Source organism: Schistocerca serialis, chromosome 4, assembly GCF_023864345.2.
Source record: "Schistocerca serialis cubense isolate TAMUIC-IGC-003099 chromosome 4, iqSchSeri2.2, whole genome shotgun sequence".
Lineage (NCBI taxonomy): Eukaryota > Metazoa > Arthropoda > Insecta > Orthoptera > Acrididae > Schistocerca > Schistocerca serialis.
The window spans coordinates 450,335,581-450,351,680 of NC_064641.1; the positions used below are offsets into that span (position 1 = coordinate 450,335,581).

Below are 16,100 nucleotides of genomic sequence, written 5' to 3' on the forward strand. Positions count from 1 at the left end.
CTTTCTTTATATTTAGAGGAATCCATACTTAAGTCAAAATACTGAAATTTGTGAACTTCATTTAATAGTAAATGGACTTTTTGTAGTGCATATTTCAAAATATTTAATTTGCACAAATGGCAAGTGGCTGATGTTTTGTTTTCTTACAGAAGTGTAGTTTATACCATCGTGGAGTAGGGGGTCTTGTGAGCACAAGACAGTACCAGAAATAAACAAGTATATCAGGAGACTCTTTAAACTTTATTCTTGTCTTTTAAACTTAACTAACAAACTCCGTTGTTGCCTAATAAACTTCAGGAAGTTGTTAGAATTTTTAACCACATTATCATTCACTTTATAATAAAACACCAACATGAATATTCACTCTCTCTGACATGAAAAATAAAAAAATATACAGTTTTATCTGAAGAAACAATACACATCAATTACAATAACTAACATTAGTTATCTGCCTGCAGTACTTTTAAAATCTCTCAAAGCCAGTGAATAAGAATGTGCAGATTAGCATACACAACATATCTCATTCATTCATTGCCTTAGCAACACACGTCTTTTGAAGCACCATATTTCCGTAAATCATTTTGCATGAAAACATAAATCTATTTTCACAGTTTTTCTTCTGTTAATAGTTGCAACAATTATGTATTTTCACATATACTGCTAACCAGTAGCAATATAGTTACTTGTTGTAGTACATAACACTTCTTTTCTCATACAACATTGTTTTAGATATTTCTTAATAACAAACAGCAGCACTATGTAAAAATATGGAGGAAAATTTATGTAAAAATATGAAGTTTTTATGCATACTAGCATATAATGTGAATGTTTCAATGTTTGATACATGGAAGTGACTTGTACGTCCACTAGCAAGCAATATGAATTGAAATTCATAAACTCAAGAATGTTTCTCTTAGTTTGATAGTGTTTTATGGTACCACCACGCTAAGTCTTACTTTGGACAAAGAAACATTTGTAATTTTGAGATTAGATGAGTGAATTGTAAATAAGTGAATCTATGAACAAAGATGTCAACAATACAATGACTATTTGTGTTTTATTAAAAATACTAAAAAGCTAACAAGATAAATGGAGATCATGGAAATATCTGTATGAACAAAAATAACTAACCTTACAGGCTTGCATTTTATGTCTGTTCTTTGTATTTAATAGAAATGATTTTTGGTCTCTGCCAGCATAATCTTTTTGTGTGTGTTGTGAGTAGATTATTACCACTTATGAAAGGGGACATAAATGACATTCACTGGTGCCTAAAATCATTGCGACTATGTAGATTAATGAGTGATGTGCTGGGTAGAGCAAGACTGGAAAAATGTTTAATGATGGATATGGCAGAAATATTTTTGAAAATTGTTTTCTGTGTAGGACTATTTGCATTATGCACACTACAACGTAGCTTCACATTGAGTGCCATGTAAGGGGACACACTTTGTGGTTCTTAAAATTAAAAATGCAGTGTCAGAAAAGTTACTGAATCCTGGAATCAAATGAAACAGGGAAAGCAGAGAAGACACACCGAGAAAAAAATTTAGCACAACTCAGCAGTGTCAACGCCCATTGAGGAAGTTTCAGGAAAAATGAAAATATGTTAGACCAGCAGTGTTTTATTGGAATACAAGGTTTCCATTAAATAACAGTACAATTTTCCAACAATATATTTGTTTCTGAAACTGGAATTCACAGCTTGGAAAGAATGTGCATGATTTTAACATTCTAATTGTGAGACATGAAGGGTGAGACTGTAGAGAATGCAAGACATGGTTAATCTGCTTATGTGAAGAGACTAAGAAGAAAAGATGTGTGAACAAAACATAAAGAACTAACTGACTGGGTGAAAGGCTTAAATAGCAGGAGATGTAAAGGCAAGAAAGCAGTAATTGTTTAACAGTCATGTGAGAACCAACAGAAGTTAAATGCATCTTGTGTGCCTAATTGTTGTTGTTGTGGTGGTGGTGGTGGTACATTACAATAACACTGGAACAAAAGGAGACAGGATCAATTTATATGCTACATTGCAACATGAGGTGGAAAGGGAAAGGGGTGGGTGAAGGGACAATCATGATGGTGGCAGTATTAATATTCAATGATACAATTTCTCAGGTAATTTGTGTGTAGTTTTTTGGGAAATGTCTGTCTACAGACTCTTTGTTATTAAATTTCTGAAAGTACTTTAAAAATCACTTAAGGTAAACTAATATTGATCTTGATGCATCAGTTTCATTTGTCACTTCATTATGATAGAAAACAGCATTCTATTGCACCATCTTATTCCTGTTGTAGTAAGGCTGCATGATAAGAAAAGTAATTATTTCCGTCTAGGTGAAAGCAGCTCTACAGGTGGAACATGTCAAATTTGTATGGTAATGCCCTCCTTTGTGAAATAGTTTGCAGACTCAGAGCATAATGAAATTGCATTAATTTTAAATTTGTTCTGCAAGGAATATGTAAAACTGTATCACAAATTATCATCACATTTTAGCAAATGCAGTCCTTGGGCTATTTTTCACATTGATGGTCTCATTATAGTTTTAACAACATTGGGTATTGATGCCTTGTTTGAGAATGCCAAGTCTTCAAAACCATGACCTTTAAATGACAGAGAAATGCCATTTATTTACACCTTATTTGGTAATTAAAAAAGTCTTTAGTTCCTTACATTTGCTGCTGGCTTGTCCACTTCCACAGAAAATATGCGCACGCGCGCGCGCGCGCACACACACACACACACACACACACACACACACACACACACACACACAGAAGTTTGCTTGCTACTGTTTTTAAGTCACTTTGGTTTTATCATTTTCACTTGGAAGAAAATAAAAGATCCAGTACACAGCATTAAACAGCATGAAAGAAACTGGAAAAATGATCCGTGAATATTTATCTATGATATTAACATCCTTAATTTTTGGCATGGAGGCCTTAATAGCTGATGCTCCTCGTTTTAGAGCATTGAACACTTTTGGCCGATGATTTGTATGTTGTATATGGCTCCTCGATCCTCGAAACCTCAGTCCACCAGTAGATCGAACTGGAAATGAATACCCTGGAGAACGATTCATACGGAAACTAGGAGGAAATCGAGAAGGATCCACAGGCTCTGTGGATGATGTAGAAAAGCGACTGTTGTGTCGGTTGCGTATGGATGGTATTGGAGACATCCGCACATCTTGAAGTTCAATTATTTCCTGATCGGGTGATGCACCTGTTGCAGAAGCAAAACCATCAGTTGTTGAAGTAATGGGCTTCATGCCTGTGAGAAAGGAAATTATATTTTTATTATGTTATTTACATGAGCAAATTTGATATAGATAAATGTTCACAAACTTGGTATTGTCGTGCCTTGCGTTGTCTTCTTCTCCTCAGCCTCCTTGGTTTTCTTAGACTTCTTTTTGGCCCGTGCTCCCCAGTATGTATAATTAACAGCTGCATATTCAAGCAGGGCAGCAAAGACAAATACAAAGCACATAACTAAATATATGTCAATTGCTTTGACATAAGATATTCGAGGAAGAGAACTGCGGACACCTGTACTTATTGTTGTCATTGTCAGTACAGTTGTGATACCTGAAAATCAATGAAATAACATAATTAACTCTTTATGCAATTTGCATACCATATAATAACAAGAAAATTTGCATGGACAGTAGTGCTGCTCATTTCTACACTGTGTGAATGTTGTATTTTTATGGAATAGTTACTTTCTCAGCTTTATTATCATCTCATGCTAGCACATGCTTTTTGTTTAGTTTTGTTTTCATAACTGTGGTGCCAAATTGGAGTACCAATAGTGTGATGGATCAAAGGATTTTTTTTTTTTCATGTTGTAGTAAGTCCCACAAATGCCAAAGATGAAAACTATGTGAAGAAATTCGTGTGGAACAAACAGGTTTGATGCTACATATAAAGTCATGATGTAAAGTGTGACAAGAGTACTTACACAAGAACTTTGACTACTGTATATTGTTAAATACATGAATTGATTCAAACATGCATTGAGAAAATAGGAAAAATCTAGTGTGACTTGTAAAATTATGTAAAATTTGCAACATTAATCAGTAATCGTTAAGGACATGAACTATTAAAACATTAAATTCAACATGAACAACTTGTAGCTGGGCTAACCTTTTTAGAGTTTGGTTTATACTGAACATGACAATTTTGTATATTCACATTTTAACTCTATAATCATAGCAGAATATCATTCACATTGCATGGCACTGTGAAATGTGTTGCAGTTTCAATAAAAACTGTTTTTAATAGCTCTCAGAAAGATGTTGACCATGTTTTTAGACTTGATTATGCTTCTGTCAAATACTAGGAAACTCCATACATGACTGCAACAGGGGTAAAAATTTAATAACAGATACAGTGAGATGTACCTTCTGTTATACACTTTGCAGTGGTTTGCAGAGTATAGATGTTTACGTAGTTGTAGAAGGTGTACATAACAAACATACAACACAATATAGCTTTTTTTCCTATTATATCTTATTATTTACATTCTTGAAAATTTTAGTAGCAGTATTGGAATATCATAACGTTTGATCAGAATTTCAACTCCTGTGCAGATCTTTATTTCTCTTCACATGAAAATTAAGTTTTACTCACAACTGTTTGGCATGCAGTGGAAGTAAAAGAAATACATTGTTATGAAAAAGATAAATCACTACCCACCATATAGAGGACTCAATGACTTCTCTACTCTGCTTTACTCTACAGTACTCTACTCATCTGGTGAGCAGCAATCTATCCTTTTCATAAAAATGTATTCCTTTTACTTGTGCTATGTCTCTAACAGTTATGACTAAAATTTAATTTTCCCTGTGAGGGGAAATGAAGATCTACTCATGAGAAAGCGAAAAGTTATAAGCAAAAACTGTTCTGTTACCTGTGACATTGGAATACATGTACTCTATGGCATTGGTCCATTACTTAGCTTGCATTTATCACGAATCTCTAGTCCAGTGCGAAGTCCCAAGTGACTGGAAAGAAGTGCAGGTGACTTCTATGCATAAGAAGGGCAATGGAACAGACCCGCAAAATTACAGACCAGTATCCCTAACATCGGTTTGCTGCAGAAACCTTGAATATATCCTCATTTTGAATATAATAAATTTTCTTGAGACCAAAAGCTTATGCCCTTGAATCAGCATAGTTTGAGAATGCATCACTCGTGTGAAGCTCAGCTTTCCTTTTTCTCATATTATATACTGCGAACTATGGATGATGGTCAACAGGCAGATTCCATATTTTGGAAAGTGTTTGACATGGTGCCCCACTGCAGGCTATTAAAGAAAGTACAAGTTTATGGAATAGGCTCACAGATATGTGAGTGGCTTGAAGGCTTCTTAAGTTATAGAAGCTGGTATGTTGTCCTCAATGGCAAGTGTTCATCAGATGGAAGAGTATTGTCAGGAGTGCCCCAGGGAAGTGTGACAGAACTGCTAATATTCTCTACATACATACATGATTTGTTGGACAGGTTGGGCAGCAATCTGTCAATACAAGATGACCTGGACAACATTTCTAGTTGGTGTGATGAATAGCAAACAAACCTGCAACGTTATGGATACAGCATTAGTAGTGTCCAGTTTGACACAGTCACATCATTTAAATATCTGGGCATAACACTGAAAAGCAATATGAAATGGAATGAGCATGTGAGAACCGTGGTGGAAAAGGCAGTGTATTTTATTGTACTGTATTGTATTTTATTTATTGGTCCTGTTGTCTACAAAGCAGCTTATGCATAAGACATTGGACAAGTCAAGTTATAAGTATACGGCTGTAAGTCATTTCTAGGCATTCTTATTGAAGGTTGCAATAATATACTTTATACATAAGTATTTATATAACACATTTCATAAATTTAAATGACTTTCAATGGAGTAAAAGCAGTGATGCTGTAAATATGAATTTAGAGATTTTCCAAAGGTGCATTTCCCACGTGCCATTTTTGGCACAGAGCTGTGCTGATTTGGGTTATATGTAAGTTTCTGATTTGTATGGTAAAGTGATCATGTATATAAAAGTTTTTTTTTTTTTTTTTTTTTTTTTTTTTGCAGTCTTTACCTATTACATTTATTTCAAAGAATAAAAGGGTTTCCATAATAATGTATACACATGGTAATGAAGGATTACCAGATTTCTTAAACAGAGGTTTCCAAGAGTCACTAGGCTTGCACCCAGAAAAGATTCTAATGGCCCTTTTTTTAGTTTAAATTTGCTACAACTGTTTTAGAGTTTCCCCAGAAAGTGACCCCATATCTAAGCCGAGAATTAAAGTAGGCATGATATGCATTCATTATTGTTTTCTTACTACAGAATGATTTTAGTTAGCAAAGAAGGTAACATGTTTTGCTCAGTTCTGCATTGAGATATTCAATTTGCTCATTCCATTTTACGTTGCTTAGCAGCCAAAGCCCTAAGAAGTTGGCTTCAGTACTGCTAACAATTAGTTTGTCATTGATCGAGACCTTTGAGATAAACACGTCCTTGTTAGGAACATTGTGGAATTTTAGTACAATGGCTTTTTACTGTTTATTATAAGCTGATAATTCTGAGCCCAGCTGGTAAGTTGTTTTGTGGCCATGTTAACTCACTGCTGTAACTGTTCATTGCTGTCTCCTTTTAGTAGAACTGTGGTGTCATCTGCAAATATGATTGTTTTATGTGCATCAGCATTTAAGTTTAGATCATTTACGTACAGAAGGGGTCCCATTACTAATCCTTGGAGTGCACCACATTTAATTTGTTTATAGTCAGATAAGTGTTCAGATACAAAATTGTTAAGGCTTTCATGGCCACTTGTTTACAAACTGCCTGTTGGCTACTGTCTCGGGTTCTTCAGCTGACGTTGGTCTGATGATTTTTCTGGTGTTTTGCCAGCACAAATGGCTGGCATTATCAAAGTTTCACCCTCCATTGCTGGTAGTGGACTAGAGCTGAACTTGCGGCTGCAGACTATATGTATCTGGCATGCCAACGTCTGAGGACTTCTCCACAGTCATTCACGGTGTGGTTCTCTTGCTATTTGCGATGGTCGTTCACTGCAGCACAGGAAGCCAAGCTCCATTTGCCTTGAGGTTTTCCTCTTTCTTGTTGAAGCTATTCTCACAACTGTTCATTTCTACAGCTTCTCTGAACAAGTTGGTGTGATAGTTCTTCTCTACAGCCAGAACTTCCATGTCGCCGAATTTTACTACATGGTCGGTCTCACACAGCGAGTGCTCTGCCACAGCCGATTCCTCCAGCTGTCCCAACCTGCAATGTCATTTATGTTCAGTAATCCTGGTGTTCATCGATCGTCCAATCATTCCAACAAACTTTTCCACATGTGCATGGTATGCAGTATATTCCTGGCATTGCAAGTGGGTCCCTTTTCTCCTTTGCCAATCTGAGATCCTCTTTGATTTTCTTTGTTGGTTTGTTAATAGTCTTTACACCATGTTTGTGCAATATACGGCCGATTCTGTCCATCACTCTGGGAATGTATGGCAGGAAGGCCATATCCGACACTTCTTTTCCTGATTTCTCACTTTGCCGAGTGTTTGGCTCTGTTATACTTCTAATATCACAGGTACTCCACAAGTGTTATTAGAAATATAACAGAACCAAACACTCGGCGAAGTGAGAAATCAGAAAAAGAAATGTTGGGTATGACCTTTCTGCCATACATTCCCAGAGTGATGGACAGAATTGGCTGTATATTGCAGAATTAGCCGTATATTGCACAAACATCCCATAAAGACTATTTACAAACTGACAAAGAAAATCGAAGAGTGTTTCAGATTGACAAAGGAGAAAAGGGACCCACTTGCAATGCAGGAATATACTGCATACCATGCATGGGCACAGAAGTTTATGTTGGATTGACTGTACAATCGATCAACTCCAGAATTACAGAACATAAATGACATTCCAGGTTGGGTCAGATGGAGAAATCGGCTGTGGCAGAGCACTCACTGTGAGAGACCGACCACATAGTAAAATTGTAAAATTGGTTGTAGAGAAGAACTATCACACCCACTTGTTCAGAGAAGCTGTAGAAATACAAAACCATTAGAACAACTGCAAAAAAAAAAAGAGGAAAGCCCCAAGGTAAATGGATTCTGGCTTCGTGTCCTGCAGCGAACGACCATCGCAGGTAGCAAGAGAATCGTGTTGGAAATGACCACGGAGAAGCCCTCGGACGTTGGTGCTCCAGATACATATAGTCTGCAGCCATGGGCTTGGCTCCAATCCACCACCAGCAATGGAGGGTGAAACTTTGACAATGATGGCCTCTCGTGCTGGCAAAATATGAGAAAAATCATCAGACGAACGTCGGCCGAAGAACCCAAGACAGAAGCCAACAGGCAGTTTGTTCAGATACAGTTTTTAGTTTGATATATGTGTGCTTGATGCACACTTTCTGCTTATGATTAGCCAGAAAGAAACTGATCCAGTTGTTGGACAGACCTTGAATACCATATCTTTCAAGCTTTGATAGCAGAATTTTATGATCCACCATGTTGAAAGCTTTTGACAAGTTAGTAAATACTCCTATTGATTTCTTTTTTTGTCCATCAGGTTTGCCGGCTGGTGTGGCCGTGCGGTTAAAGGCGCTACAGTCTGGAACCGCGTGACCGCTACGTCGCAGGTTCGAATCCTGCCTCGGGCATGGATGTGTGTGATGTCCTTAGGTTAGTTAGGTTTAATTAGGTCTAAGTTCTAGGCAACTGATGACCTCAGAAGTTAAGTCGCATAGTGCTCAGAGCCATTTGAACCAATCCATCAGGCTTAGGATGGAATTGATGCACTCACAAACAGTAGTTGTCGTTGAACTCTTATTTCTGTATCCATATTGTTCATTATGTAGGATGTTTTTTTAGTTCATAAATTTCATAAGTTTGTTATACATAACTTTTTCTAATACTTTTGAGATGCAGGAGGCAACTGTGATGGGTCTGTAGTTATTTACATTATCTTTCTCACCTTTTTTTATATACTGAAAAAACTTTTGACATTTTCAGTACATCAGGGAAAGTGGCTGCCTGAAGTGAGCAGCCACATAAGTGTGTGAGTATTTCAATTAGGTTTTTTGCACTCTTCTTTAATACTGTTAGAGGTATATCATCAATGCCCACAGAAGGCAAATGGTCAACTTTGGTTTATTGAGAGAATTCTAGGAAAGTGTGGTTCATCTGTAAAGGAGACTGCATACTATATGCTAGTGTGACCCATTACTGAGTACTGCTTGAGTGTTTTGCATCCATTCCAGGTGGGATTAAAGCAAGACATTGAAGCAATTCAGAGGCAAGCTGCTAGATTTGGTACTGGGAGGATCGAATCACACACAAGTATTACAGGGATGCTTCAGGAACTGAAATGGGAATCCCTGGAGGGAAGGCAAACATTATTTTCAAGGAACACTATTAAGAAAATTTAGGGTACCACCATTTGCATCTGATTGCAGAATGGTTCTGTTTCCTCCAACATACGTTGTGTGTAAAACAGGGTTCATGCAGATGCATATAGACAGTTGTTTCTCTCTCATTCCATTTGTGAGTGTATGATCAATCACACTACTCTAACATTACCTTTTTTTTTTTTTTTTTTTTTTTTTTTTTAAATAGAGATAACCAATACCACGTATACCATCAGTTCTTGCATAGGGTAAAATTATCTCAGCTGTTTCATTAAAAGAATTCATATGATTTTGTATATAATGTTTTATATTTCAAGCTAAAATGTATAAAAAAGGAAATTAATGTGTTACAATTGATATGTACTAACAGTTAAAATTATTCTTCTTCTAAAAATATCTGAAATTATGAAATTTATGGTATACTTAAAATTTATATTATTAATTGTACAATATAACTCTAATCATTAAATTTATTTCTAGATTTATTGATAAAATAACGATATAATTTGATGAAGATTCTTTTTTGGTAAAGAAAGTTTGTAAACTCTTCTGCTTTGTAAGCTCTTTGGAATAATGTGAGTACTGCAGAATGTAAGTAGTGGTAGACATGCCTCTGATGGAAGTAGATGTTTTTTTTAAGTTTGTCACCAACTATGTAATTATTGTTTTTTTTTTAATGTGGAAAATGTAAATTGGTGTGATGTTGAAAGATATGACAAAGAATAAAATTCAAGAATAATACAGGCAAATCTTCATCAGTTATTTAGTCATCAAGAACCTACAAAATCCAAATTTCTGCAGCAAGTGTTTGAGCCATCATCAACAACAACAACAACAACAACAATGAGATAATGAAGATAAATAAAAAGTTATTTTTTGGTATATCTTATGCCTCTTGAAGCTCTCAAAATTTGTGCAAAGACAGAGAATTTTGATAGTTATGTGTGGGAGGTCAAGATTACAAGTGCAATGGGAAAGGAAATGACTAATAGTGGTAAGGGATACCCTCTGACATGCACCGTAATGTAGACTGTGGAATAAGGTAGAAACTTTCAGAGGTGATAGTATGGATGGGGGAAAAAAAAGTAGTAAACACGGGCTCTAAAATACATACCTTAAGAGCTATGTGGACTTGTTCAATAGAGGAGATGTGTTTCACAATAGCAAAGGTTAACAAGTGCTCATAGCTCCCCCAGTATGAATTTCAGAGCCCACATTCTGAAAGTCTTAGACCTGACAAATTCATGGATGGAGCAATACATACAATAAGGGAAAGGCAACCACTTGCCTATACTCGATTATTGAAAGCAGTTGCCTGAGAAGATAGAGGTGGGGAGGTGCTACAGAAGGATGCAAGGAGGGAAAGAGTCAGGTCTTTGGACAGATGACTTCAGAGCCACAGAACAATGCAAAAAGAATATAGACCAAACGGAACACCAAATGAAATGTAGGAAGAGGGAGGGGGGAACTGAAAGGGAAGAAAGGGGTGGGGGAAGAGAGAGAGAGGGGGGAGGCGGAGGGGGGGTGTTGAATGCCCATATGGGGGAGGGGGAAGTCAAGAGGAAAAGCGATGGGAGAAAGAAGACAGTGCATGATCTGACCATGGGGATTGCAAGAATGCAGACTGAGTTGAAGAAACAATTCCCATCTGCATAGTTCAGATAGGAATTTCCTCCTGTACCCCCTCCCCACCTCCATCAGCTCAGGCAACTGCTTTCAGTAACTGAATACCAATAATCAGGAGATTATGCATTTGGGTATCTGTGTGGTTGTGTGTGTATGAATAGTAACCGAGCGAGGTGGCGCAATGGTTAGACACTCGCATTCGGGAGGACGACGGTTCAATCCCGCGTCTGGCCATCCTGATTTAGGTTTTCTGTGATTTCCCTAAATCACTCCAGGCAAATGCCGGGATGGTTCCTCTGAAAGGGCACGGCCGACGTCCTTCCCCATCCTTCCCTAATTCGATGAGACCGATGACCGTGCTGTCTGGTCTCCTTCCCCAAACAACCAACCAACCAAAGAAATAGTACTTGAAAGATAGTGTGAATACTGTTTTCTGTTATGTGTTTGTATGCTACATGCATTGATCACACAAGGAAATTATGACACAGGAATTTTGTCTCAAGACCTTCATAAGACTATTCTAGTACCTTTGCCTAACAACTGCAATGCAAAAGAATGCAAAGTCCACAGGACAGCTAGTTTTATTAGTCATGTTATGTTATGAAGACTGTAATGAGAATTATATTAAGAAGATTGAAAGAAAATTGAGGAACATGTAGTGGAAGAAGACCAGTTCAGGTTCACAAAGGGTAAAGGAAAAAAGACGTGCAACAGGTTGTCTGAGGAAAATACAGAGGAAGACAAGTTCAGGTTCACAAAGAGCAAAGGAAAAAGACATGCAATAGGTCGTCTAAGGACGACTGGAGAAAGAACAGTAAAAATTGCCAAGAAGCTATGTATTTATTTTATCAGTTGGGAGAACACTTTCGATAGAATCAACCAGAGTGTACTGCTGATAATTTTAAGACGTTGGTATATACTGGAAAGATAAAAGATCAATAAATGAAATATACACAAAGCAAAATATGACAGAGTAGGGAAGAAGAAGATGGAATACATGAGCACTGGAAGAAGTGTAAGACAAGAATGTTCACTGTCAGTAAATCCATTTAACATATATGGAGAACAACTGCTACATAAGGCCATAGAGGATACAAGAGAGAAATAATAAAACTATAAAATATGTTGCTGGTGAAGCAGATCTGGCAGAATCAGAGGAGGAGCTGCAGCGGATTCTGAAAAGAACTGCAAGAAAAGGCAAGGAGTATGGAATAAAATAAATATAGAGAAGACAAAAGTGACGAGAATAAGCAAGAAGCAGCTCCATGTAACATATTCTTAGACACAAAAAAAAAAAGAAAAAAAAATATGTAGAACAAGTAAAAACTTTTCTCTATGTGGTAAGTATATGATATGGAATGGAAGATGAACGGACAAAATGAGGAGGAGGATATCTATAAGAAAGAGAAAATTTACAAAGATGAAGCAATTACTAACATCTGGAATAATTCCAATGGCACTGAGGAAAAAAGGTTCTAGAAAGTTTTGAAAAGTTGCTGTGAAGAAGAATGCTTAAGGTGAAATGGACAGACAGATGTAGAATGAAGAAGTAATGAAGAAAATAGGGGTAGAAAGCAGATTATTGAGTGTGATCAGAAAAAGAAAAAGATCTTGGCTTGGACATGTACTGCATAGAAATTATCTGCAACAAAGAATTATAGAGGGAAAAGTGAAGGGATAAAAGGAAGACTTAGAAAGATAATTGGAATGATGGATGAATATGGAAAGGGGACATACAAATAGATGAAGGAGGATACTCAGAACAGAACACAGTGGAAAACCTTCAGTTGAAACCTGTCATAGACAGATGTACTAAAGAAGAAGGCTAGAGAATTTAAAGAGGGAACTGTGCAGGCTGAAGTGAGATATTGTGGAAAATAATGAAGTGTGGTGGCAGGAGGAACAGGACTTTTGGTCAGATGAATACAGAGGTATAAATACAAAAAGCAAATACAGGTAATGCTGGAACAGGCCTAAGAAAGTGAACACAAAAAAGCCAAATAAACGCAAAGCCAACACTCACCACAACAGATGGCAACTAGCAGTTCAGCCTGTCAAGAAGTTTAATAATGTATGATGAAGTAAAAGAAATTATTCAGATAGTTAAGGGAGATGAAAATTTAACTGTGATGGTGGGCTGCAATTTGATAGTAGAAAAAGGAAGAGAAGGAATAGACAATGAGAGAACACAGATCAGGGGAAAGGAATGAAAGAAGAAGCCACCTGTTTGAATTTTGCACAGAGCATAACATAATCATTGCTAACACATGGTTCAAAAAGCATGAAAGGTTATATATGTGGAAGAGACCAGGGGACTTGGGAGGATGTCAGACTGATTACGTAATGATGAGACAGAGAATTTGAACCAGATTTAGACTGCAAAATATTTCCAGGGGCAAAGGTAAGCTCTGATCCTAATTTATTGGTTATGAGCTGCAGATCAAAAACTGAATACTTTGCAACAAGGTAGGAAATTGAAGAGATGGGACTCAGACAAATTGAAATAACCAGGCATAGTTGAAAGTTTCAGGAATAGCAGTAGGCAATGCTTGACTGGATCAGGGGAAAGGAATACAACAGAAGATGATTGGGAGCATTGAAACATGAAGTAGTGAAGACAAAAGAGGATTGAATAGGCAAAACTAAGAAGCCCAGTAAAAATTACTGAATAATTTACAAGATATTGAATTCACACTGAAGTGACAAAAGTCATGGGATACCTTGTAATATCAAGTCTGACCTCCTTTTACCTGGCTAATGCAGCAATTCAACAGGGCATGGACTCAACAATTTGTTGGAAGTTTCCTACAGATATACTGAGCCATGCTGCCTCTATAGCCACCCATAATTGTGTTGCCAGTGCAGTTTTTTTGTGCACAAACTGACCTCTTGCGCATGTGCCATAAATATTCTACGGGATTCATCTTAGGTGATCTGGATGGACAAATCATTCACTTTAATTATCCAGAATGTTCTGTAAACCAACTGTGAAGAATTGTGGCTTGGTGATACATTTGGGAACATGAAGTATATGAATGGCTGCAAATGGTTTCCATGTAGCTCAAAAACTGTTTACAGCCAATGATTGGTTCAGCTGGGCCAGAGGACCCAGTCTATTCCATGTAACCACAGCCCACACCATTATGGTACCATCACTAGCTTGCACAGTGCCTTTTTGACAACTTGGGTCCATATAGTCCGCACCACTCCCAAACTGTACCATCACCTCTTACCAGCTGCAATCAGGACTTATTTGACCAGGCCATGGTTTTCCAGTCATCTAGGGTCCAACCAATATGGTAATGAGTCCAGGAGAGGTGCTGCAGGCAATGTTGTGCTGCTAGCAAAGGCACTCACATTGGTCGTCTGCTGCCATAGCCCATTAAAGCCAAATTTTGCCACACTGTCCTAACAGATACATTCATTGTACATCTCATATTGATTTATGTAGTTATTTCATGCAGTTTTTCTTGACTTTTAGCACTCACAGTGCTACACGAATGCCCTGATTTTGGCTTTTGGCTATTAAGTGAAGGCCATTTTCCACTGTGTTGTCCATGGTGAGAGGTAATGCCAGGAATGTGGTATTCTTGGCACACTCTTCGCACTGTGGATCTCAGAATATTGAATTCCTTAATGCTTTCTGAAACTGAATGTCCCATGTGTCTAGCTCCAAGTGCCATTCTGCAGTCAAAGTCCATTAAATCTCATTGTATGGCCATAATCACATCAAAAACCTGATATTACCACCATTTTTATATGTGCATATCACTATCCCATGATTTTTGTCACATCAGTGTAATTGATGAATGGAGGAATTGTAAAAATGCAGCAAAGAGGTAGAAATTATATATGTCTAATAAATATACATGACTAATAAATGAATTAATAGAGGGAAACATTCCACATTGGGAAAATATATCTAAAAACAAAGATGATGTGACTTACCAAACGAAAGCGCTGGCACGTCGATAGACACACAAACAAACACAAACATACACACAAAATGCTAGCTTTCGCAACCAACGGTTGCTTCATCAGGAAAGAGGGAAGGAGAGGGAAAGACGAAAGGATTTGGGTTTTAAGGGAGAGGGTAAGGAGTCATTCCAATCCCGGGAGCGGAAAGACTTACCTTAGGGGGACAAAAGGACGGGTATACACTCGCACACACACACATATCCATCCACACATATACAGACACAATGGGCAAAGTAGACAAAATATAAAGTGCCAACTGGCTATAGCACAAAAACATTTTTGAAAACAAGAAATTTGTTCACATTTATGCTGATGGTGTACTCATGCAAAGGGTAAACATTTTTAGCAAAAATCTGAAGAAGTCATTGATTGGTTTACTTCACATTTTTATATGATACCCTAATGAATATTCAAACAGGCATAAGCTGTATAGATTAAAACTGTGTGCCGGACCGAGACTCAAACTCGGGACCTTTGCCTTTCGTGGGCAAGTGCTCTACCTTTCTTTCAGGAATGCTAGTTCTGCAAGGTTCGCAGGAGAGCTTCTGTAAAGTTTGGAAGGAGGGAGACGAGACGAGGTATTGGCAGAAGTAAAGCTGTGAGGATGGGGCGTGAGTCGTGCTTGGGTAGCTCAGTTGGTAGAGCACTTGCCCGCGAAAGGCAAAGGTCCCGAGTACGGCACACAGTTTTAATCTGCCAGGAAGTTTCATATCAGCGCACACTCTGCTGCAGAGTGAAAATCTCATTCTATAAGCTGTATATTTTTTTCTAATCGAAAAAGTTCAGGTTTTCTGTTAAAACAGACTATGAAAAAGAAGATGCTGTACTGTGCTGTGAAAATGTGTGCTTCATTTTCTTTCTTAGAGCCAGTTGTAACTGTGACAGCAGGGTATTTAAACCATTAGATAATATCTCCCATATATAAACTGATCCATTAGGACCACTGCCCACTGTGAGGTTGTATTCTGCTTGGTGGCACTGACGGCACAGAACATGGTAAGAGAAGTATATGAGCAGAGCAGAGATGAATGGGGGATCATTCTAGTGATGATAAGTGGCG

The 16,100-nt window shown here is 37.5% G+C and overlaps 1 protein-coding gene across 3 annotated transcripts in view; it reads right to left on the minus strand.

The window, feature by feature from the left end:
- Positions 1–221: 221 nt before the first annotated feature.
- LOC126475089 (gamma-aminobutyric acid receptor subunit beta-like) overlaps positions 222–16,100 on the minus strand; it is a 297,362-nt gene continuing 281,483 nt past the window's right edge. The window contains exons 7-8 of one of the 3 annotated variants that reach the window (XM_050102659.1): positions 3,367–3,591; positions 222–3,277 (exon numbers count right to left, since the gene is read on the minus strand). In XM_050102659.1, coding sequence (XP_049958616.1) covers positions 2,802–3,277; positions 3,367–3,591 — 701 coding nt within the window. In that variant the 3' untranslated portion in view covers positions 222–2,801. Of the gene's footprint in view, positions 3,278–3,351; positions 3,592–16,100 lie in introns of all 3 variants that reach the window. The other 2 variants (XM_050102660.1, XM_050102658.1) reach the window with 2 other exon arrangements.